Genomic DNA, 23,133 nt, shown 5'->3' with positions numbered 1-23,133 from the left:
TTTTTAAAAAAAATCTTCATACAGGCCATTAGTAGAGTCCACAGGTAGTTCCATAGCGACTAATGAGGCTTTGATATGCGAGTGTGGTCCATATCAGCTTGTTGGTCCAGTCCAGCTGTGCAAGTCCATGTTAAACAGCATTTGACACAAGATCTTGCAGATATGTGGAACAATAGAAGTCTTGAGTTAATACTGTATCAATCATCTTGGCAAAGTGGTTTCATTTGTATATTAAAAAGAACCAAACTTGGACACATAGAAACCTGGGGAGAATATTGGTTTTGAGGCTGGGTTTGTCTTTATTTGAATCCAACTTGCCATGACACTAAAGCCACGACAGGCAAGCTTAAAGAGGAGAATTAACTTATCTATAGAATTTTTAAATGTTTTTATTGGTTGATGATTTATACGGGGTGCCGGGGAAAGGTCAAACTTAAGAACTGGACTTTTAATTTTAATTAAGTAGGACAGCTGAGTAGTATGCATTGGAGTTCATCACTTTAGTATAGTCAGGAACGCTTATGTTCACCCATTTTTAAGACAGTAATTACATTTATAAATTCAACCTCCCTATTTTCTTTCAGCACAATATCAGCCTTATAAGTGACTGAGCTATGGTTTTCTTTGTGCCTTTTTAAAAAAAATTGGTTTACTCCTATTTTTTTTATTTTTATTTTAACCATTTGATGACCCTGAGCTATGATTTGTCATTGGAATCCATCGTTATTCGGCCTTGGCAGCTTTTCTGGTTTTGGTGATATAGGCTTCGAAGAAGAAATGACAGAAAAGCACAAAATAGCTGAGGTACATGATAGAGGACCAAACAATGTTTTGGACATGGGATGGACATTGTCCCTGTTGCATCCAGGAAAAGACTAGGTAATTCACCACGCAGCCAATAAGCATTTGAGTGATCTGGGACAGCGTGATCAGCATAGCAAACTTCCGTGAAACCCTAAAGCCAGCTGCCCGCAAGGCATAGTAAGAATACATAACCGCATGGACTCCATAGTTCATGGTCATGAACCAGCCACCTCCAGCAACCATGTCCTTATAAGAATACCACGAATACAGCAAAACTGTTATATGGTGGTACCAGTGAAGGAAGATGAGCTTCTGCTTCCTAAGGATAATAAAAATTGTGTCTCCTGGAAAAGAAAATTGAAAAAAAAATTGTGAAATATAATCATTTGTTAAAAGTTAAGTTAATTTCTAAATCAAATAGTGAAAAAATATGATCTGAATAAAGTTGATATATCCTGCCTATAGAAGGGGTTCCTTACCATATCCCCTTTTTTCTGATGAGAGAAACTATTATTTGGAATTCTGATACAAATAGCTCCAAATTACTTGGAAACATACTCATCACTGAACAATGAGTTATACCCAGGCCAAAGTGAAATGAAAACATTTTTGGACCATATGCAAAGCATGCTTCAGTGTTTCGGAAGCTCTATCAATAATTAAAAATAATATAAAAAGACATAAAAAAAATCAGTGCTACTAAAAATATTGTGCTTGATGCTTTTGTGATGCTATATTAGCATTGGATAAAACAGATCCAGAGTTGATACAATCATTCCTAGGCTTAGCCCAGATTAAGTCATTTATAGCTCATAAAGATCGGACTATGGCTTGTCAGCAGTTCAACAGAAATAATACAACCTCTAAACGTACTTGATCAGAGACATAACAAGGAACATGATCGTCATTAAACACACACATATCATTTTGATTTTTAATTGACTGATGGAAAATATAAGTCATAATTATAATTTATTATATATAAAAAAACTGACTAAATACACTGTCCTTGTTGTATACCACGGAACAGCAAGAAAGTGAAAAAGCCATGGTCTAAGCCATCAATTTGACTTCGTTCGGTGTAAGTGTATTTATGTTTATTACCAACATCTGCAAAAGTTTATTGTTCACCTGGGGCGTGCCTATGTTTAAGTGTAGTAGTGTGAAATGTGTGAGGCGTAAAAAAGTGACATTTCTGGTTGGTTAGCACACATCATAGTTGTTGATCTATGGATTCTTCTGCCGGCTCAGTTAAAAGACCATTGAGTGTCATCCTGCTATTGATACCGAAAGTAAAAATCGCTTCCGTCAAGTCTCAAATAGATGACCTCTTTGTCTTCGTACGCTCCTATTAAGTAACAGGTGATCAGAGAGCTGTTTGTATTGTCCTTGAATGCACAGGTTTTTGTATAATGTTATCATATGTCCCTATAGAAGTCTTACGTCTGGTGTCAAAAATGCACCCGTCATAGCTTTTTTCTTCATAACGAAGACGTTCCCTTCCCATTATTAATTTTGTAGACAGCGGCTTCATAATGTTTAAAGTGGGGTTTTACCCTTGACTTATGAAGAGGCAAAATTATGTTTTCCTCAATACCCCTTTTTATACATGACAATATCTTACTGGCTCTTGTGCCTAACATTAAACAAATATTGACATACCATGCTCGTTTAATGATTTCCCTAATGTACACCCATTTGATGGGTGAATGTGTTATTTTTACATTTATTTTTTCTCCCAACATGAATAACTTTACATTTGTCCATATTAAATCTCATCTGCCACTTGACTGCCAGGTCCTTTCAATTTGGCCAAATTCCTTTGCAGTGGAAAAAAAAAACCAGACTGAATTACCTTATTTTGTTTTAATTCAGATGCCTGTGTTCAAGCTGGGATATCAAAAATGTGGCCTAATTGCATCTCTCAAGGACTTCATCTATCTTAGCTTTATTTAATTGTTTTATTCATTTGTCAGCCGATCGTGTTGCTACAAGTTTTGTGGTACTAATTAATAAACCTGCCAGAAATGATTTTATTGGTATATATTTATATATAAAATATTTTAAACTTGCGCCTTCCCTTCTACCAACTTTCCAATTTAAGATTCCAAGAACCAACAACTTCCTTTAACTTTTTACCATTATTTAATGTATTTAAAAAATGAAAAATGGAGGTTATCTTGCTGTCATTGGCTACCCGTGTTTCTACCATTTTGCCTCTGACACCCCAAACCATCCTATTGAATACGCAGTGCATTGGGAGCCTTATTGCCCAATAGCATCAGCCTCCTGTAATGTGAAATGCAGCTTCTGCCCCCTGAACCTGCTGAGGACTGAAGTATTCCTCTGCCCAACAGGACTGAATAAATAAAATAAAAATTTAAATGATTATAACTGTTACATGTTTGAGAACAATCTGTAGTGAAAAAACATAAGTTCACTTACCCAACTCTGGTGCTTTGCTAAGAACAAAAGCGTAAGCCCAGAACTTGCTGACTGGTCCATAATAGAAGCTCTGGTCACATACTGACTGCTTCAACCCTTTGGTCATCAGGATGTACAACATGTAGGCACCCGTCCGAACAGCACCAAATATACTTTAAAATGAAAAGTGATATTATTTAATTAGATGTGAAATCTACATTAAAGTGTAATAAAAGGTCACAAAATAGTTGGACTATACAACTGCTTCTCTACTGAACATATCCATCAATATGTGCTTCTATAATGACTTGCTTTTCCAAGTAATTTTCAATGATTTTAAATGGAACTAATAACAAAAGCCATGTGGTAGCATTAAAAAAATAATCCACGGCTGGGGCCCCATTATTTCAATCGTTCAATGGAATGGTCACACAATTTATAATAGAACATTAAAAGGAAATTGATTGTTTCCATGGGAGGATCAGATATCAAAAGAAAGAACACATTGCTGATTGTATGGAGCAACAAGACAATCAGATAAACAAGTTATTGAGAATGTAATGTACGTATGTGTATGATTGCCTTACATATGGTTCATTTTGGTCTGGATCCTGATATTTATCCAGAACATCTTTGTCGCTTTTGTTTTTAATTTTGTATTATTTCATTCATGTACAGTAGACTCACTCTTTAGTGGAACAGTTCTCACGGAACTCATATAGTAGCCCTAAAGACTTGGAACTGCTCCTTTAAGGCTATGTCATTGTCATATTGTCTGGTAATGGAGCAAATATAGATACCAAGACTATTGTTTTAGAATATTTTATTGATCCTTAATCCTAGCATTTTGGGTGGGACTACGCTTGCGTCTATACAAGCCATCCACTTGAATCTCTCTAAAGAAAGCACTCTACTTATAAAAGGTCTGATGACAGTTTAAGATTAAACATCTGATAGATCAATCAAATATTACATTAACAACATTATAAAAGAAATCCTTAGCAGACATGGTTTTTGTTTTCAGAACAGTAATCGTGCAAAAATAGTTTTTGGGGAACGCTAAGAAGGTTATTTGGAAAATGTGTCTATTAGCTAAATGGAAGCTGCTAATCAGTTCGCAAACTTATTATTATTATCTTGACTTTATATAGTGGCAACAATTTATGCAATACGCAAATTCAAAGAATATGACACACTGATACATTCAGTAAATGCTCGCAAGCCTACAATATTCCTAATGCACCACTGGACTAGTGGCAAATGTATTTCTTATTTTCCTTGAATTTCACAGCAAACCCGCTTTCTACTGAAACATGAAATTAAGCTGAATATACAAGGTTTATTTTATTCTGATTAAAACACTTTGAAATGTTCTGTTAGTGCCATTTAATTTTAGCTTTATGGGGGAAGTGACTTACATTAATGGACACTCGGGTTTATTTAATTTTGCCCAATAAGCTTGCTTTACCTGGGTGCTGCAATTGTAAGCAGGGCCAGCCCAAGACAAAATGCCGCCCCGGGGCGAAGTTTAAAATGCTGCCCCCCCATTATCTACCCTTCCTCTCCCTCCGTCCCTGCCGCCCCCCCATTATCTACCCTTCCTCTCCCTTTGTCCCTGCCGCCCCCCCATTATCTACCCTTCCTCTCCCTTTGTCCCTGCCGCCCCCCCATTATCTACCCTTCCTCTCCCTCCCTATTATCTACCCTTACCCCCCCCCTTTGTACTTACCTTTCAGCAGTCCTGCGGCGAGTCTCCCTTTTCGGTCTCGGTGCCGGCTTGTAATGCTGAGCGCCGGAAATGACGTCATCTTCCGGCACTCGGCATTACAAGCCGGGAACGAGACCGAACAGGGAGACTCGCTGCAGAGGAGAGAGAGAGGGGCGCCGAGCGGGTACCGACAGCTTGGTAAGCGAAACCACTCGGCGCCCCTCTCTCTCTTCCGCTTTAATAAAGGGCTTGGGGCTTCAAAGTGCCGCCTGGAGCAGTTGCCCCACTCGGCTCCATTGTCGGGCCGGCCCTGATTGTAAGTCATGTGATATGTCTGGTGACATTCTCAGATCAAACACCCCAATTAGCATATTACTTATGGCATGGTTAATGAGGTCTGCTCCTCCATAGACTTTCATTTGTCAGGGAGTCTGAGTGTGTGATTAAGACAGATCCATTCATTTTTTTTTTTACAACAGACAGCATGATATGTAGTCAGGGTGTTTGTTTAGTACACTGGGCTACCTTAACAGAGCTAAAAAATGTGCAAATGGATAATATGCAGCTGTCCACACACATTATAGTCTAATGTCCCATACAGCCCCATCGGTGCAGATTGCACATTATGTACCTTCTTCCTTTCTTACAGGTAAATCATGCATGTTAAAGCAGCTAAACTTTAGGGTTTTTGTTCTGGAGCTACAGCTTCTTCTTCAGTGGTCTCATATATAGGGTGCATGTTTTTGTGGGTAACCCAATGTTATTTATGCCGGGAGTAAATAATAGCGCTAAGTTACCTGGGGACAGCTCCATATCTGGCAGCATTTCAGTAGTCCATTAATGTTACAATGCTCATATACCTCATTGATTACAAAGCTCTGGTACAAAATGCTCTTAAACACTATTTTCCATTTAGACATTTTGACTTGATAACAATCCAGCTTATTAAATTTTCATGGGATCATTTTTCATTAAGCTTTGAACTTCTGTCAATGTCCCATCTCAGAAACGCTCACACAGCTGTCTATCTGCATATACAGTATGCACAGGACAGGGCAAATTTATGTACAATTTACGAATGAGACGGATAATAAGGCCAATAAGCATAGACATCAACATACAGAAGCACAAATATATAACAGCCAAGTAGCAATGGCTTTTATTTTATTTTTTTCAGCTGGTGCTTAAGATTTGCCAGCCATTTATGTGGCTACAGTATTTGTTTTTATTGCCAAGCACACGCAAAATAATTTATGGAGTATATAATTCAGAATTTTACAGCACATTCCATTTTTATATCATACAGATTTTATTTCCAGATGGAAGGGCATGTAGTGTGAGACTCATAAACACACACAAAAGGCACCCTATATTACAGTAACCAGTGCTTGCTATTATTTGCCGGGAATCACAAGCATATAAAATGGCTAGTCATCTGCCTGATTATGACTAGTGGAAATGAAGACTAGAAATACCCTAATTTGCTAAGGTGGCCAGGACCAGACTGGGTAGGAAAATGGGGGCCCATGCACTTTAGGGCCCACAGCACTGCTTGTGACTGCCTGCTTGATACTGGTGGTATTGCACAACCAGTGGTGGTGCTTCCCTGGGTGCTTTTACTGATCTCAGAAGCTCGATATTTATAATAGGTATGAGGGGTTACTAGGCTATTGCCCGGTTTCCCCAACGGCCTTTTCAGGCCTGGTGACAAACACCAGTCATTGAAATATTAAGTCCACTAACCAGTAATTATATGACATGTAGCATATGTCAAGTACCTATAGGCCACTGATAGCACGAGCTCCTGAAGTGGTTATAATGATGCAATGATCTCAGATTAAGATCTGAAAAATGGTCACTCAAGCAAGAAACCATTCAACACAGCATCTGAATACCTTTTCACAGTTCAGCGGACTACACGTGTAATTACGTTTTGCACATTAAATGAGGACATATACAGGTAATTGAAAGGTACATTATTTCCTATGGCATTGTCCCTCTTTGGTGGCTGCTATTCAAGAGAAGAATAAAGAAGGGAGAGAAGTTCAAAACAGGAAACTAAACAATTATGCTAGTTTTTTCTCAAAAACAATTGTACAGATAGAGAAACCAAAAGGTCACTATACATGTAGTTTTAATGAGCTAATCCAATATCTCTAATAGCTGAGGTGGTTGGCAGTTAATAAAATAATATAAAAATGTGTCGGTTTGGTTTTCATCATGCAGTGTCGCTGCATATATCGGTTTTATGAAAGCGTTCTAGTTCTGTTATCATAGTCCAATCATCTAAACTAACAAACCAAGTCTTTGTTATACAGCCCAGAAGAACACCCTGACTGATGAAGATCTGTTTTTGAGTATGTCCCCCAAATTTCACATATTCACCTATAAAAGCTGATGGTCTACAGGTGTACAAGGTTTACTGAAACAATCTAAAATAAAACCAATTTATTAGCAAAATGCATTACTTAATACAGTATTCTATGAAATGCTAAAAGGAAACTAGTTTGCAGTGTCTTAAAATGGGTTGTGTTATCTTAATACAGACCATTGTCTAGACTTCCCGTAAACTGGCCAAACTACTCATGAAGGACCGGGGCAGAGTGTACCTGAAAACTGCAAGGCCGAGGGACCACATGACAAGGGGCTTCCTTAACTCAAACTTCTCTCGCTGTTTCATTAAGTGCCGACCGCCAAATATAAAAGCAGCATACAAAGCTGAAAACAGAAAGGATTTCTTCCTGGAAAGAGAAAAAACACACAACAAATGTATTAGTAAATGAATTCATAATGATAAATGGCTCTTGTCTTAAATCTTAAGCTAACATACTGCAATTTTTGACAATCCCATTTCTGCTGTCAATATAACAGTGTGAACAGTATAAAAGTCAAGCTGACTTGTGATATATATATATATGGTGTGATTCCAAAGCATTTACATAGAAACATTTAACAGCAGACACGCACAGTCACGCACACTAACATACCACACTAACATACCAAACTAGCAGGATGAGCTGCTGCGCTACTAGCGACCCACTTGCATTGAAAAAACTGCTAAATAGATTCTGTTATTTGTCTTGAGTTTAGAAGTACCCATTATTTTTATGTTTTTTTTTGCTTTTCTGTGCAAGTTATGAGGTTATAAGAGGGAGCACTGATGTCTTTCGAAGCTGTTTTTAAGCAGCTGGCCGTTGCCATATTAAAAATGTTGAATGTGAGCCTGAGATCGATCCCACAGGCCCCCTGCAAGTTTTTTTTAGTGTTGCTGAATGCCTCAATATCGAGGCTTTGCAGCAACACCATTTGAGAGAAAAAAAGAGATCATTGATTGCTTTCAAAGCTCATGTAACCCCATGATGTGCTACGCACGACATTGGTCCATAACTGTACGTTTTCCATGAAGGTGTCTGGCACATCATTGGTTGTTAAGGAGTTAAGTATTTACATGTTTCTATTACACCTCCCTTCTCTCTTGTTTCCTCCAAGCTATACATATCGAGATCCCTTAGTCTTTACTTTTCATACAGCAAACCATTTTAGTAGCCCTTCTCAGAACTCTCGAAAATGTCAATATCCATCTGGAGATGGGGTCTCCAGAACTGTACCCAATACTCATCATGTAGGACTGGCTCTTCATAATAGAGTAAAGTCAGTTGTTGAAAATGCTTTTTCTTGTGAAATCTCGAACTTTAGAAGCGGATTCATGTATTTTGGGAGTTGAATCCAACTCAAGATCTTTGGATTTTTTTTAATTTTCCCATTTATGTATTCCATACAGTTCTTACACTTGGCCTCTCTGCAGAGGTTTTTAAATTAACTCTCTTTCATGGGCTTCACATGGGTCTTCATCATTCACTGAGTACGCACAAAACTTAGCAAGCGATTCCACAAAATAACATTTTGCTGCCCTGGCTGCCCAGAAAGGATTAGTAAACAGACTTGTCAAATCAATGAAGCAGCAGCTCGCTTAGCCGTTTACCCTGACATGCACTACAGGCTACTTGTACGCAAGTATTATTTGGTCTAATTAATTAAGCATTTCTTGCAGCGTTATCTTTGGAAAATATCTGATTTAATGGCTTATAAGTTAAAAAAGGTCAACAAAGCCAAAACAAGAACTCTGGAAATGTCTCGTACTCCGTTGCTTGATGGAAAGGTCATTATGCAAATATCTTCATGGAACATTGGATTATTACATACACAGAAACTGTTATACAGGGGATGTTAGATAAGATATTCTGCAAAACAAAATGGGACACTTCTTCTTTTTAATGAACTCAGTGTTTCATACTTCAATAAATTTCAATAAATTTTGCGGAAAATCTTCTTGAAGAGTGTTTGTATAACTAAGGTCCGTCAAAAGTCTATCAGTGTGACCTATTTCCCACCAGTGATCACATCATCATCAAAAGATATGGCAAATTCCTGATTTATTGTGAATATTATTTATTTAAGATACACCATATCTAAGTGGAATGACAAACATTTAACCTCTTAATGACTGGGTTTTTTCCCACCCTAGTGGTCAATGCTTTCTGCCAGTTTTATTACTATATATGTTTGTTCAAACACATGTTATATGAACAGTCCATTATTAAAAAATAAATTTTTACTTTCAGGTGGGGCCAGGGATGAATGTATTACTAGTGGGAGAGTTCCAATGTGTTTGGGCACTTATTTTTTTAATTAACCTTTTTTCATTTTTGTTTTTGAGTTTTGATCCCTTAGGAGTCTTTATAAACCTTAGGGTTCTCTCTCGTAACCAAACAGTACCCTGTATGATGTAATCCTGACATCACTGATCTCTGTATAATTATTAGTTTATGCTAATTTTATTTATTTAACTTTTTTGTATATATCTTTTGGAAATGGAGAAAAGAGTTTCTCTCTTTTATCCCTACTAAAGGTGATCTAATCAGCAAGTAGATCACCTTTATATAGTGTGTGGGAGGTCATCAGATCATTGATTCATGCAGAGTCAGCACTGACACCGCCAGCTGAGAATGCCCAAACGTAACACTGGACGTCCTCCGTTAACTAGCGATTGCACATGCAACAACTCAAGGGAGTAATACAGGATTGTCTCTGATCCCATAGGTAATTACTTAGACCAACAGAAACGATGTAAAACTAGAAGCTTTATAAAGGGTTTCTGCTAAGCACCCTTTTGGTAAGAGAGATTTTATATTAACAGTGGTAGGCTGGCAAGGTTGGCAGGAAGGCAATTGCCCTCTAGGATGCTCTGAATTGCAAGCTCATACCAGCAGTGCTCTTTTTCCCTTCTGTACCAGTATGTCATATACATTTTCATGTTATTATTAATGTATGTACTAATGCCACATAATCCACTGGTGATCTATAAATAAAATGTATTAAATAATAATAATAATAAAAACATAAAGATTTAATGCCACCGTCTGAAGCCTTTTTGTGTGTTTTGTCTGCAATTCCACATATAGGGTGTCTAAATGGACAAGTATTTGTTGTAGGTAATCAGATTATTTTCCTGCTTGCATGTGTTTTTTCCATATTCTTTCTGTATCAAGCGTCAAGGGTCTTGTCTTGTGTTTTTGGATATATCCTTACTTGTTTACTTGGCTGGCATACCCCCTGGGCTGGTTGTTGCCAGCCTTCTTTATAGTCTTCAAAACTCAGTGTTTTATTTTGCAATGGTGAAAGTCATATATTAATATATATATATATATATATATATATATATGATATATCCATGCCTACTTGTTTCCTGAAATATGGGGATATACAAAAGTTGAATTATGCTACAGTCAAATAGGTGACTGTTGAAAAAATCCCCTCACATCAATATGTAACAGGCTAAACAAAGTTCTTCCATAAAAGTGTATACATTATAAGAAGCCTTACAAATAAATTTTATATCCTTTTTGTATCATTATTTTAGGTAGAATTTTTTCTTCCATTATACAATGCTCCTCCTGCTTTACATTTCTCTAATCCATGGAAGAAGCTTAGTATAGCTTATTGGAAGTTCATGCATTACATAGTCTACAAATTCATACATTATATATTAATACTATTTTTTATTGAGGTCTAAGCAGGCTTTATGTACAGTCTATTAGGCAAGGGGATAGCTTAATGCTATAGTAACTTTTTCAAATCCCGCTTTTCACGGTTCAGTATAGTTTATTAAAACTATGTAATGGTATTTAAATATTAGGCTTCTGTATTAAGAAAAAAAATTACCAGGGAATTAAGACATTAATTATATACAAGAATAGATCTTTTATGTTCCTTTTATTCCTTGCTTATATTAACTTATTTATTTTACAAAGTGTTAAAAAAAATATCAAACGAGCTATACAACTGATTATACAGAAATATTATATTTAAGGAGGGGGGATTAGTGCTCATTATATTCCTTTATACAGTTCCACTTTGTATTCATGGGCTAATATGTATTTATTGATTAATTTATGAATCTATAGGTTATATGACTCAGCAGTGAAAGCAATGGTATTCACTATGTGTGGGACCAACAGGAGAGAAAGCTTCCACTGAGGTAATGGGGGGTGGGGTTGAGAGGAAGAAAGTGAATGAGAGAGCGAAAAGGTAAGGGAGTATGTATATATGTATGTATGTTAGAATGGGAATTTATGTGTAAGTGTATGTGTGTTAGCATAAATATTATGGTTTTGTGTGTGTGAGCATGGATGTGTATGTGTAAGTGCTTCTGTGTTAGCACTGATGTGTATGTGTAAGTGTTTCTGTGCTACCATGGATGTACATGTATAAGTGCTGTGAGAGGAAGTGTGTGTTAGCATGAATGTGTAAATGTGTGAGCATGTGAAAGGAAATGTGTTTCTGCACAAAATTAACTCAGACAACTATTTTTTTTGCAAGATGGATAAGGTGAAAAAATGGTAAGCTATGCATTTGGGGAGCAAACATAAGTTTGTGTTACTTTAAATTTAAAGAGCAACTTCCACCAACCTGCCCAATATGTTTTTAATAAAGCATTAATTATATAAGTAATAAATATTTAATTCTTTATCACTGTAAGATTCGGATCCCTGTAAGATCCGAATCTTTGAACGGCTCTCTGCCTTCATTGACATCACTGGAGGCAGGGGGCAGGATTCATAATGAAAGGGGCGGGGCCAATCGTTAGTGTGCCTGCACGGAGTTACTGGAAAACAGTAACTCCTGTGAGTCACACTGAGTGATCCGAAGATTCGGATCATGAATCGGATCATTTCAGTGAACGAATCGAAATGATCCGATTCACTTTAATGATCCGAACTTCCCATCACTACTCAGAGGACTGCAGTGATGACATAACACACAGCATGGTCTGAGATGTCATCATGTACATTTAGAGCAATACACAGCTTCACACAATGGGTTCCATTTGGTCCGGCCAAGGGGGGGGGCAGTGTGGCAACACTGGAGAACTGTGAAAGAAGAAGGTACAGCAGCCTGTACACACTGAGGTGACCAGGAAGTAAGGACACCCATGGAAAAGTTCAGATAAGTGTTCCAGAACACTATTTCAACCAACACCTACAGTGTACCTACTAAGCACACAATGAGTATTCTACTGGCTACACAAGCATATAAGAAAACTGTGTAAATTCCTCTTTAATTATCTTAGTTACTCAGAAAAAGTTGTCAGATTTGTCCGATACCTGACAGAAGTAAGTCATGTTATTTTGTATATAGTCATAATTCCCATCTATAACGAACAAAAAATGTCAACTCGGCTATTAAGACTGCATACGTAGAGTTGATTTATAACATTTGTTTCTCCTTTGAGAATGAAACCACAAGCTGCTTAAAATAAATAGTTTTCAGATTCTGCTGACCTGAAATGGCAAAGTGAACCAATTTAATAACTGCAAACTCTTTGCTTTGGGTGTTGGCGTAAGCAGTTCTTTACTGTATCTCAATGCTACACCTGCTGTGTACACATGCTGGGCACTGTTGAGATACACTGAGCAGATATACCTGTCTTCACTACACCTCTATTAAGTGCCTTTAGATGTAGGACACCCCCCCCCAAACCTCATTAACCCCTTAACGACCAGGGCTTTTTAATGCTACAGGCCCAGGGCATTTTTGTATTTTTGTTGGCTTTATTCAACCATTATTTCCCTCATTTAGTGTACTGACACAAATTATATTTTTTCAGGTAGGTTTTTTTTTTAAAAAGCGTTTAAACTATGATTTAAAAAAAACAACAAATATAGCTAGTAAAAAATGATCTTACAAAACACAAAAGCCCATTGAAGATTTTCTTTGAATGCTTATACAAACACACACATTTTTCTGTTTAAAAGTCAAACCAAAAGACTATAACCAACCCACTGCCTGGATCCATGGAAGGATCCGTTCTAATCAACCAGTCTTTTATGAAGATTTCAGTTAATTCATTTTTAGTAATAAGCTACATCTGTCTTCTTTTTTTTAGTGCTGTTTACCATTTACTGTAAAGATATATTGAGCCACTTTTTCTTGTATTTTTGGCAAATCATGTAAATTACACTTTTTACACCAGACTCAACAGGATAATTGTTGACTACTCTTTATTTCATTTAAAAAGGCCATCATGTAAGACCAAAATGTTTTTCAAGAGTGTTCCTGAATGAAAACACTATCAAGCAAACTCTAAAGGAATTGTCAATTTATTTGGTAAGAATTGCACATGCTTGTCGAGTTCTTGAACTAGAAAGAATATCTGTTCATCACACCTGTACCTCAATTCCTGCAGTGTCAGTAGACCAAAAACAGGAAGAAAAACATGGGTACAATGCTACAACTAGTAATTAGTAAGAAGTTAATTATATTTTTTTGTTTAATTTTAAAAGGAAAAAAGCAAGAACTATATGTAGGAAAGGACAGAAAGCTCGATCTATTGTAGACATAATAAAATGCATGGTTTAATTAAATAGTTCTTGAAAGGTCTAGTAAAAAGTCTTGGCAACAAGATAGCAAGAGCTGTGTTTTATGAGATACAATTTCCAGATGTGATGTGCATAGCAGAGCTCTTTATAGATTATATCATTATTTTAAGTGTGCACAATGCGTTTTTTTTCTCAATAAATGAACATTTTTAAACCAAAAGAATCTAGAATGCAGACAAACCAAGCTGCCAATTGTTTCTGGATTTTGAAATAAAAAATAGCACTAAGATGAGGCCACAAATCTTGCATGTTTTCCTTCCATCATTCAATAATAAGCTAACCACAATTTTCACTATATGTTTGCATTAATAGAAATATAGGCAGGGCCGGCCCTACAATGGAGGCAGCACTTTTGAAGGGGCGGCACTTTGCCGCCCCAAGCGTTTTTTTCCCCCCCTAAAGCGGAGGAGAGAGAGGGGCGCCGAGTGGTTTTCGCTTACCCGCTTGACATCAATTTCCGGCGCTCAGCATTACAAGCCGGCACCATGGCAGAGCAGGGAGACTCACCGCAGGACTGTTTAAAGGTAAGTACAAAGGGGGGGATAGGGTAGATAATAGGGAGGGAGGATAGATAATAGGGAGGGAGGGTAGATAATGGCGTCGGCGAAGTTTAAAATGCCGCGCCCCCCCCAGCGTCGGCGGGGGGGGGGGCTTTATTTTAAACTTCGCCCCAGGCGGCATTAAGTCTTGGGCCGGCTCTGACTATAGGCTTATCCACCACTTTCCAAATCCCAAATGTAACTTACAAGGTTATCAGCAAATATTTTGCTCTAGAGAATCTCACTGGTTAAAATGACCCAACAAAACATTCACGCCAAGCAACTGTGTCCCAAACCAATATTCTAGGAGACAAATCTAAACTGTCCATCATATGTTGGAGTAACTGAATTTTGAAGCTATGCATAACAGATTTGGTTGATGTGTCCCTTTAATGTCAAGGGACACTCCAACCATGTTTACATTTTCATGTTATCCCCTTTTCCAGATGCATGGTGGTGGATAATTCTGTAGAATCCCCCATATGCCCCTTTCCCCAGCCCCCTGCTATTTTCCATGTTAAACATGATACATTCCGATATAGTAAGTGTTTGCTTGGCAAATGCGCCGAGAGGATGTCTGTTTAGACCCCCCTCTGCATGTGTCGAAAGTACATCCATTGATTTCTATGGTAGCATTTCCCTGCCACTGATTAGCTTTAAGCAGCCAATCAGAAATATATATATATATAGTTGGACCATGAAGTAGGAAGGCAGCTGCAGAACCAGGGCTGACTGTTCTGTGCCAGGTAAGTGGCTTTTTTTTTCTTTTTCGTGTTGTTAGAATATATATTAAAATACCCAGTGAACACATGCATATGCATTCTTCTGTAGGGGAGTGCCAGAGACATCTTAGAAAATTATTTGTTTCCTATTTTACAAAATGGCTGTTTTTTTTACAGTTTTCATCCTCAATTTGCATTCTGCATTCATTCTTCAACAAACATATTTCATTATAAAAAGTGATTCTGGTGCAAAGTTTAAAAAGGTCTTATCACTTAAATGCCAAAGCCCATGTTTCTATTGAGCTCACCAATAAGTAAGGAACAAGTATAAAAATACATTGGATGCATAGAAGTCAAATATAGTCTTTAGCACAGAAAAGCTTTTAAGATTTCTTTCCTTAAGACATGCACAAAAAACATTACTCCACTCTTGGCCTCATGGACTGTAGGTTATGACACTTTTTCTTGTATTTTTGGCAAATCATGTAAATGAGACCTTTTACACCAGACTCAACAGGATAATTGTTGACTACTCTTTATTTCATTTAAAAAGGCCATCATGTAAGACCAAACCTTGCTGTACTCAATGAGAAAAAACATCCATATTGCAGTGAAATGTATATTTTTTATGGGTGTATAATCAGATGGATTGCAATGACAGCAAGACAAAAAAATGCAAATGTTTTTAAATATATAAAGCTGTAGACACCTGCACCAATTTGTAAATTAAAATCAAATGGTAGAAAAATAGTGTGTTGTCCTCTGAACCTGTAATAATTTCCTGCAACTGACATTTTAACCCCTTTAAGGACAATGGGTTGTCCTTAAACCCATTCATGACAATGCATTGTGAGCTCATAAATGTACAGGCTTTGTCATGAAGGGGTTAATCTTGTATATAATAATCTAAATGATGTAAAACTTATTGTATGCAACAATTCTTTTTTCCCCAGGTATGCTTTAAAATATAGTATTTTTTAAAAATATACTTAATTTTAAATGGTGAATGCTGCAAGAGGGGGTCATTTTCAAATAAAATATTGTAATGCTTGTTTTCTTTTTTTAAATTGCAAACTGGATTTTCTTGTTCTAGAAGGTGAGACCTGTCTCTCTTCCCTCGCAGTTATATCATACTTGCAATTTAACACTGCATTCAGTGTGGAACAGTGGAGTTTACAGCTGATGTCACACATAATGTCACACTTACTTCGACAGCTAACAGTATACCAGGATTCAGAGAAATGCAAATCTGTGCCAAGCAGTTATCTGTGTTATAAAACACTACGCAGTGTGAGGGAATATACATAACCAGGTTAAGATTATAAATGGCAAACCCTGAAAATATATTTTCAATATTTCTTGATATATATTGACAGCTCACGCTGTTTTCCTTTTGACCTGTTTTCTTTGGGGTCAATATGCTCTTTTTATAATGATTTCTGGCAAAGATTTTAGCCATGGGATCTTCGTCAGAATTCTGGAACCACCTTACAAGTTCATTTAATATGCTTTTAAGCAGTGGCCTGTCTCTGTAGGGGCCCGGGTGACCCCTGTAACCGCTTGTTTTTGTCTCCTCGTGCCGCTTAAAAAATTGTTCAGAAAGGGCCCTTCAGCGGACTGAATCCTGCAGGAGAGGCAAGGGGCTGCGAGCCCGAGGGGGTATGTATGTACATATGTGAGCATGAATGTGTATGTATAAGTATGTGTGAGCATTGATGTGTATTTTTGTATGCATGTATGTGAGCATGAATGTCTATGTATAAGGGTATGTGGGCATGGATATCTACATATAAGTGTATGTGAGCATGTCTATGTATACGTGTATGTGAGAATGGATAAGTATGTGTGCAGTGGCGTGACTACAGGGGCCTGCGACCACCTGTTCCTGTCTCCTCGCACTGGTTCAAAATCGTTCAGAAACGGCCCTTCTAAACTAATTTGAACAGGCACGGGAAGACAAGAATGTATTGAGCATGGACGTGTACGTGAGCTCAGATGTGTGTTTGTGTGTGAGTATGTATGTGTTTATGGTGTGAGATGGTGTGTGCGTTAGCATGAGTGGTGGTAGAGGGAGTGTGCGTGTTAGAAGAATGTCTTTGTGTGTTTGCATGAGTGTGTGTTAGCATTTGTAATTTGTGTAAGTGTGTTTACATATGTGTACCAGAGTGTATGTTGGATGGGGGCAAGGGGCAAGGAAGGCACAGACAAGTTGGTTGGGGATAAAGTACTGACAAGATGGGGGAAAAGATGGCTCAGGCAGGCTGTTTAGGGATTAGGATGGTACTGATAAGTTGTTTGGGTGGGACAAAGGCTCTCACAAGCTGTTTGGGAAAAAGGTGGCACTGTGTTACTTGCTGAAGTTGGGTGGGCCCCAGGGCAATATTTACACCATGCCCTTGTGGTTTTGAGTTACGCCCCTGCATGTGTGAGCATAAGTGTGTATGTGTTTGTTAGTGAATATGTTAGTGAATGTTGATGTAAGTATGTTTGCATATGTGTGTCAGAGTGTATAATGGATGGGGCAATAGGCAATGATGGCACAGACAAGGTGGGGGCAAAGATGGTACAGATAAGCTGTTTGAGGCACTGAGATGGTACAGAGAGGATGTTTGGGGGTTAGGAAGGCACTGATAAGCTGCTTGGGGCAAAGCTGGTGCTTACAAGCTTTTGAGGCAAAGATGGCACACTGTGAAACATATTGCATGGTAAAGTTGGGGGGCCCCGGGGTTATTTTTTCGCACAGGGGCCCAGTGGTTCTTAGTTAAGGTCCTGCTTTTAAGTCATCAAGATTTAAACAACAAGCAACACTATATAATAATTATATATGTACATTAATTTTAATGATATTAATTATTAATCATACAGTTCATTAAGGTTGTTTTTTGCAGACCCAAACAGCTCATTACAGCATTGCAGAATATCATGGCTTGCAGCACTCAATCATATCAGAGCATCTAGTTTGTGATTTTCTTCCTGCTATATATTAATTGCTGGAATTTCTTCTTGAATACATATGACAATTTATAACTGGAAACCATCTTGGGTTTGACACAGAGTCTTCAGGTAAAGTTCTGCTTTCTGGTGTTTCTGGGTCACTTCTCTCTTTCTTCAGGGAAGTGGAGCACAATATAGCCACACCCACTCCCTTCCTATTACAATACAGTCTGGGCCTAATACTGCCCAAACACAGGGCTAACCCCACCTACACAGCCTGCTAGTCCCACCCTCTGGTGAAGCCATAGCCCCAGAAGAGGGACAGCTCCAGGTAGGCTGCCCCGAGAAGTTCCCATGGAGGTTATAACAATCATTTAGTTGCGACACTTAATAAGTCCCTACAATAGATTTTTCATGATGAGCTGTTATATGGTTAATATTTGTAACAGCCTCAGGGTTAGCCCATGCAGAATGTTCCCAGGTATGTATATTACATCATGCCAGGGTCACAGTCTGGTGCATATTAAGCTGATAAGGTATTATGTGAACATTTAGATGACATAATCACACCAATAGAGGCCAAGCTTAAGTGCCAGGGAAAGCAGTTTTATGTTAACATCATTTGTTTTCATCTGGATCGGGAAAAAAACAAATATGTCTCAATAAATAATGTAAATGAGCAGTTCAACAAAGAAATCGACCATGTTAAATTTGTGTAACACCTACTCTACCTCTGCAGAAACCTGACCTACTCTCTGAATCAGCAGGAAAAACAGTCATCTAGACAGGCAGTTTCTCTTGTTCTTTGATGAGAAAACATCTGTAAGCAGATGTCAGCGAGGAATCTTACCCAACGACATATATATAGTTCATAATAGACTCTTCAGGTATAGTATTCATTCATAAACCTAACCCGTAGCAATATACAAATCACCAAATCCATCAGGATGACACATTTATTGTCATTTACCAAGCAAAAATGCCAGCATATGGCTGAAAATGCTAGCGAGAGCCGGTGATTAACACAGTATTGGAATTCTGCTGATGTTGGTAAACCCTGTCCATTGTTGGCAGAATTCCTTAATGCTAATTGCAGCTTGCTCCGTAAAGTGACTAAGTTGATTTATAGCTGACCCTTAAAGTTAAACCAGGATAAATTATATCTTATAATAATAATAACCTTTTTGTTTATCAACCAAGGTGTGCAGTGGCTTATGTTAAATTACACTTTTACTGGAATTCATATTGGGGAACAAGCCGAGAACCCCCATGACCCCATGGATATCCTAGAAACAGGGTAACTAAATGATACGACTCGGGGTGATTATCAGCAGGTCCATGACAGCCTACCAAATGTTGGCAGAAGACCTGCTAAGAAATCCACATTGTGGTTTGCTTCCACTGACAAGGATCCCCCAGTGACATCACTGACAAGGGAAAGCTGGCACCTGTAGGCACAAGGGCCTGGGGCAAGTGGCCTACTGCCCACCCTGCCCTCGTATCAGCCACCTTCTGCACACAACAGTGACTTTAGAAAGCCTGGAACTGGGGTAAAGAAACCTTAAGACCCAGTGAAAAACTACCACAACAGACGCTCGGCATCTGAACGATATTGACATAAACAGTAGCAGTCCACACATAATAAATTTCATATTATTTGATTACACTAGGATACACATACTGTATTCTCTATGGACCTGCCGATTACACCTTGAATAAATACCCGCACTGAGAAATTCACTGTAGTCCTGCGCCAGTGAGATTCTAGAAAAGAGGGTAGGAATGAAAAGGAGTAGAAAAGTATAAGCTGCTAAAATCACCAAAAACTAGCTGTTCCCAATGCCTCTAGAAGAGTTGATAAGAATAAAACAGACTGGTAATAGCGCTGTGAAAAGTATCGGACTAAGAGACTGGAATACAGTTTATATAAATTACAGTTTTAATATAATAAGTTGATAAAACAATACATAACAAGTAATACTGACAGTCAGTATGATTAAAAAGTGCTTTTTATGCACCTGAAGTGTGCAAAATGTGCAATAAATATATGAACAAATATAAAAAAATTTAGCTATACCAAAAGTGCAAAGTTTTTTAAAGCATTTATTTATTCATTAATTTATTTGCACTTTTGGTATATTCTATATTATTTTTATATTTATTCATATATTTATTGCACAATTTGCACAGGAACAAAATGAAATTGTGGTAATTTATGAGCAATCCTTATTTAGTAAGTTTTACTAACTGAGACACATTGATCATTATTTATCTATTTCTTAGTACAGATCATTTGTACATATAAGAGGTTTCATTTTATGAACGGCACATTGCACTTTAAGGTAGCACAGGACTTGGAGGCGTTGGATATTTGTTGCAATGTATGTCGTTTTTGCTGCTTACACAGGAGCTCATCACTACATATTTTCTTTCTTTTCAAGCTCCTCCTGCAAAATAGGCTATATTGATCCTACTTCTTTACATACCGTATTTGCTCGATTATAAGACGAGGTTTTTTCAGAGCAAATGCTCTGAAAAATACCCCTCGTCTTCTAATCGGGGTCGTCTTATAATCAGACCTCAAATAGAGGTCTGACTATGAGACTAAGATCCAGATCCCCCGCACCGCTGCAGGGGACCTGGATCCTTCTGTCTCCCCCCGTCCATTTAACACCCCCCCCCACCCCACACACACTTACCGGTGCTTCCAATTTCCTGCTGTATACCGGGGCAGCGGGTTGACGTCAACGCGATCCGCGTAGACAACTTACGCTGCAGCCGGAAGGAGGTGTGGCTAGCAGAGGGGGTTGTCTGCGTCCATCGCGCAGACCTTCCCCGACTGTCAGAGATCAGAGTTCCCCGCACCGGTGCGGGGAACTCTGATCTCCGAAACCAAACAATATGTGTTCAGCAACATCTCCTGAGTACAGAGATACCTCACATGAATGATTTTGCCTGGCTGTTTGGGGGTAAAAGGGCCACATTTGGGGCATGCACATTTTTCAATGTTGAACTTTGGCATTTGGGGATCCACTGCCCATGCCCTATTTGGTACATCTTTGAGCCGGGCCATTTCAGTGTGCCCAATAAACCCATATATTTTTGAAAACTAGACACCACAGGGTATTTTAAATGCTGGTATTTTAACTCTTTGCATGCACACATTTTACCATTTTTTCAAAGTTTGCAGTAGTATTTCTGTGTGTGTATTTTTCCCACACACACCTACTTTATGTATGAATTTACAGCTCCTGGTATATGCTGCTGTCACATGACACCCCAATATGTGTTCAGCAACATCTCCTGAGTACAGTGATACCCCACATGCATGGGTTTGTCATTTTTGGGGGAACTAAAAGGCCACATTTGGTACGTGTGCATTTTTCTAATTGGAAATTAGATGTGCAGCCATCCTCCCCCCCGTGTTAATTGGGACCTTGTTGAACCTGGCCAATTCAATTTACCCCATCAAGTAGACACCCCATGGGCATTTAATATGCCAGTATTTTAACTCTTTCCACATGAGAATTGTTTTAAGCTAATATGCTAATTTTAGGAGTTGCTCACAAAAATATATTTTTTATATACCGTATTTTCCGGATTATAAAGCGCACCGGATTATAAGGCGCACTTTCTATGAGCGCCTTATAAGCAATCTTGTTTCATATATAAGGCGCACTGGATTATAAGGCGCACTGGATTATAAGGCGCAGCACATTACCGTTAAATAAACCATTGCTCAGACTGCAAGTCAAAATTTATTACACTTTTTAACAATAACTTGCAACTGGTTCAGCTGTAATTGCAAATCAAAACGTTTACCGTACTTTTTCAGTTCATTCCTCCACCAGAAATCCATCAAATCCGTCATCTTCAGTGTCGGAGTTGAACAGTTGGGCGATTTCGGCATCAAGCATGGGGTCCTCCTCTTCATTATCCGAGTCGGTCTCGTTGCTGCTGCTAGGCTCTTCAGTGGTGATTCCAGCCTTCCTGAAAGCTCGGATGACACTGGAGACTGATACATTCTTCCAGGCATCCACGATCCACTGGCACATAGTGGCATAACTCGCACGGCGTTGCCTCCCTGTGTTGGTGAATGTGTGGTCACCTTCTGTCATCCAATGCTCCCATGCAGCTCGCAATTTAACTTTAAATGACCTGTTGATGCTGATATCTAGCGGCTGGAGCTCTTTGGTTAATCCACCAGGGATGACAGCAAGCTCCGAATTAGTTTTCTTCACTTGGGCTTTGACAGTATCGGTCACGTGGGCGCGCATCGAGTCACAGACCAATAGGGATGGGGATTTGTGAAAAAAGCCACCCGGTCTCTTGACGTAGACCTCCCTCAGCCACTCACTCATCTTCTCCTCATCCATCCAGCCCTTTGGGTTAGCCTTAATGATGACACCAGCAGGAGAATTTTCTTTAGGCAAAGTCTTCCTCTTGAAAATTACCATGGGTGGTAGTTTCTGGCCATTAGCCTGACAAGCGAGAACTACAGTGAAAGATGACTTCTCATTTCCTGTGGTACGTATAGATATCGTACTGGTCCCTGTTTTCTCAACAGTACGGTTTACGGGGATATCGAAAGTGAGGGGAACCTCATCCATGTTAATAATGTGTTCTGGCTGGATATTCTTTTCATTTATCTTGGTTATGCAGTAGGTGCGGAAAATGGCCAGCTTCTCTTCATAATCCTTTGGTAATTGCTGGCACACAGTAGTTCTGATGCGAATGGAGAGATGACGCCTTTTCATGAAACGAAAGCACCATGAAGGACCTCCTCGAAAGTCCTTGATCTCCATGTCACGTGCTAAAGCAGTGGCTTTGAGTCGAATAGAGACAGTGGAGACGCTTCTACCTGCGTTTCTCTGTTCCATAACCCACTGTTCTATTTTGTCCTCCAACTGTGGCCACCTTGCTTTGTTTCCTCGGAAACTCAGTTTGGTCTTCTTTACTTGGCGGAGGGCATCTTCTTGTTTTCTCCACTTACGCACCATGGATTCATTAATGTTGAATTCTCTTGCAGCTGCCCTATTTCCATGCTCTACTGCATAACTTAT

The 23,133-nt window shown here is 38.6% G+C and overlaps 1 protein-coding gene across 1 annotated transcript in view; it reads right to left on the bottom strand.

The window, feature by feature from the left end:
- Positions 1–723: 723 nt before the first annotated feature.
- Positions 724–23,133, bottom strand: part of LOC149289334 (very long chain fatty acid elongase 6-like) — a 40,818-nt gene continuing 18,408 nt past the window's right edge. Inside the window, exons 2-4 of the mRNA XM_089490787.1 lie at positions 7,546–7,677; positions 3,250–3,401; positions 724–1,148 (exon numbers count right to left, since the gene is read on the bottom strand). Coding sequence (XP_089346913.1) covers positions 724–1,148; positions 3,250–3,401; positions 7,546–7,677 — 709 coding nt within the window. The remainder of the gene's footprint in view (positions 1,149–3,249; positions 3,402–7,545; positions 7,678–23,133) is intronic.

Source organism: Sceloporus occidentalis, unplaced genomic scaffold (genome assembly GCF_023333645.1).
Source record: "Sceloporus occidentalis isolate IW3139 unplaced genomic scaffold, rSceOcc1.0.p SCAF_46, whole genome shotgun sequence".
Classification (NCBI taxonomy): domain Eukaryota; kingdom Metazoa; phylum Chordata; class Lepidosauria; order Squamata; family Phrynosomatidae; genus Sceloporus; species Sceloporus occidentalis.
Note: the sequence above shows the minus strand (reverse complement) of the source record. Positions and strands in the feature narration are given on the sequence as shown.